The sequence below is a fragment of the Limulus polyphemus genome, unplaced genomic scaffold (assembly GCF_000517525.1).
Source record: "Limulus polyphemus unplaced genomic scaffold, Limulus_polyphemus-2.1.2 Scaffold997, whole genome shotgun sequence".
Classification (NCBI taxonomy): domain Eukaryota; kingdom Metazoa; phylum Arthropoda; class Merostomata; order Xiphosura; family Limulidae; genus Limulus; species Limulus polyphemus.
This window is the reverse complement of record NW_013666607.1, coordinates 185,963-189,050: the sequence shown is the minus strand read 5'-3', so window position 1 is coordinate 189,050 and position 3,088 is coordinate 185,963. Positions and strand designations below refer to the sequence as shown.

At 31.7% G+C, this 3,088-nt stretch overlaps 1 protein-coding gene across 1 annotated transcript in view; it reads left to right on the top strand.

The window, feature by feature from the left end:
* The window catches only part of LOC106461608 (tektin-4-like), a 9,841-nt gene extending 7,434 nt beyond the window's left edge, over nucleotides 1-2,407 (top strand). Inside the window, exons 3-4 of the mRNA XM_013921448.2 lie at nucleotides 494-648; nucleotides 1,794-2,407. Of these exons, the coding sequence (XP_013776902.2) occupies nucleotides 494-648; nucleotides 1,794-2,007 (369 nt within the window). The 3' untranslated portion in view covers nucleotides 2,008-2,407. The remainder of the gene's footprint in view (nucleotides 1-493; nucleotides 649-1,793) is intronic.
* Nucleotides 2,408-3,088: the final 681 nt, after the last annotated feature.

Genomic DNA, 3,088 nt, shown 5'->3' with positions numbered 1-3,088 from the left:
ATTCCACTGTACAACTTATACCAGAAGGAACCCATTTCCCTACATTCTACTGTATAACTTATATAGGAAGGAACCCATTTCCCTACATTCCACTGCACAACTTATATAGGAAGTAACCCATTTCCCTACATTCCACTGTACAACTTATATAGGAAGTAATCCATTTCCCTACATTCCACTGTACAACTTATACCAGAAGGAACCCATTTCCCTACATTCCACTGCACAACTTATATAGGAAGGAACCCATTTCCCTACATTCCACTGCACAACTTATATAGGAAGTAACCCATTTCCCTACATTCCACTGTACAACTTATACCAGAAAGAATCCATTTCCCTACATTCTACTTTACAATTATTACACTAGAAATATCCCATACTTATATCTTATTTTTCTCTTTCTATTTTACTGTACAAGTGTTACTTATGAATTAATCAGTTTTTTCTATTTTACTGCTCAATACTTACAAAAGAATTTACCCCATTTTAGGTTGGAAAAGAAATTGCACAAGCTGAGAGAGCCATTCGCAACCTCAAACGTGCAATCCTAGAAAAAGAAGCCCCATTAAAGGTGGCACAGACTCGTCTTCATCACAGATGGCAACGCCCTAATGTGGAATTATGTAATGATCCTCCACATAACAGGTGAAGTTCTTTCTTTACACAACTGAAACAGAAAATTATCAGAAGTAAGGAAAACCTTTGAAATATGGCTCATTTTTAAAAGAGATTACACGTATAACGCTCTAAATGTATGATAATTTAGTGGTCCAGTTATTGAAGGAACAACTGCTGTTTGTAATTGAGGGCAAAGTCAATTTCTGCGTGTAAAAAATTACTCCAACAGCGTGATAATTAATGGTCCAGTGATGAAAAAAATAACTGCATAACACTGTGTCTTTGTCGATGAGGTAAATGTTTTCATTCGATAAAGTAACAAGTGACCATTTAATTCAGTTAGTTAACAACATAGTAAAGTAAGTATTGAATTAGGTTCCCTTTTTTTAAACTGTATCTTAACTATAATTACTTCATGTAACTTTATACTTACCTAACAGTGTTCAAACGTTGCATTGTTCAACTAATGTAGTTTTTTAAATCCAACATATTTACCTTTAAAGAAACTTCAAAATTAATCATTGATTATTTTGAGGGAAAATATTAATATCACATGTATTTATTGATATGAGTTAAGTCTTGGATTTTTTTTAGTTTTCTTTTGTGAATGATGGTACACCTTTCTTAAAGAATTATATCATGAAAGAGAACTAGTTTGAAATATAGTACAGTGTTAATAACTTCTCCACTGATAAACCAAAAAGCTCTATTTTTAAATAGATGATTTAATATCTGAAACTGTGGGATTTATAAGGTTACACTGAAATATGTACAAATATTATGTAAACCTTCATTTGTATCAACTTATTAATCAGGAAATCACTCTCTTCTAGTTGAAATACAGTTTTATTACACCGAAGTTTTAAATATGTTCAGGCTTTGTTATTTTATAGTAAATATACCTCTTTGATTACATGTTTTTAGTTTTGTCGCATGAATATGACGAATGAAAATTTGTTTTAGTTGATGTAGAATGAATCAACTTTCTCACTTAGGAGAGTGTAACCTCTGGTATTTTGGAGACAACATTTTAAATGTTCATAAGTTGCTTTTGAAAGTCCTTGCTTTGATATCAAAACTACGGCAGGTGAATGAAATGTATTATTCTATATTAGAGTCAGAGTTATTGTTCCCAACCTGTTAACTAAGATATGAAATTAATTTGCTTTTAGCTTGATTAGAGAAGTCAGCGAGATCACAACCACTATAGAGACACTGAAACACCATCTGAAGAGGGCAGAGGACGGTCTTCAGAATCTCCAGGAAACAAAAAAAGGATTGGAAGAGGAGATTTCTATTAAAGAAAACAGCCTGAAAATTGATAGAGAAAGATGTGCGGCTGTACGCACATGCTATCCACCCATTAACAAACTGTTAGGTTATTAAACAACCAGGTGTAATGGTCATTTTCATCACATGATATAAGCCACAAACCATATATATGTCTTCATTAACACAGAATAAATATACCAATGAAAAGATTGGAGAGAAAAAAATCATGTTTCTAGAAATATTTCATTGCACATTTCATAGTTATGTAGTTTCTTTCATTGCACCTGAACTTGAAACCGACTGTTTGATAAAACATCATAATAAATTGATATTACACAATCTAATTATTTTTGTTTTAGAACGTTATCAGTCAGAGTACAGTGGATGTTCCATTTCACTCTTTCCATTCCTCATGAAACTGTATTTGTTTCTTTGAAACTTTGCTGGATCTGTCTGTCATTGTTATATAGAAATAAAACCAAAAATTTTAATAAAACGAAGTTAAATCAAATCAGTCAGAGTACAGTGGATGTTCCATTTCACACTTTCCATTCCTCATGAAACTGTATTTGTTTCTTTGAAACCTTGCTGGATCTGTCTGTCATTGTTATATAGAAATAAAAGCAAAAATTTTAATAAAACGAAGTTAAATCAAATCAGTCAGAATACAGTGGATGTTCCATTTCACACTTTCCATTCCTCATGAAACTGTATTTGTTTCTTTGAAACCTTGCTGGATCTGTCTGTCATTGTTATATAGAAATAAAACCAAAAATTTTAATAAAACGAAGTTAAATCAAATCTGATATTGTAACAAGCCAAGATACTGTTCTCCATAATTATCAGTTCTGTAGTCAGCTAGATTACCCTAAATATATCAAACAGGTTTTTATATTTATCATTTTTGTAAATGTTCAGAAACTCAGTATCTGTTGTCATGGTGACTTGGTTAAATTTCTTCATGCAACTTCAAAGTTTAATACAACGAAACTATAAACAGAAAGTTAACACTGAATGTAAAAAGTGTTGTGTACCATTTCTAAATCTAGTAATGCTTTAGTCTTTTACTTTATGGCAAATATTTTGAATTTCAATGTGTTCTTAACTGAATGGACAGTAGATGTAGGTCGGTATGGAGGGTTAGTTGCACTTTTATAAAATCAGTATTCTAGGTCTCATTCTGTTCTTTGGTCAT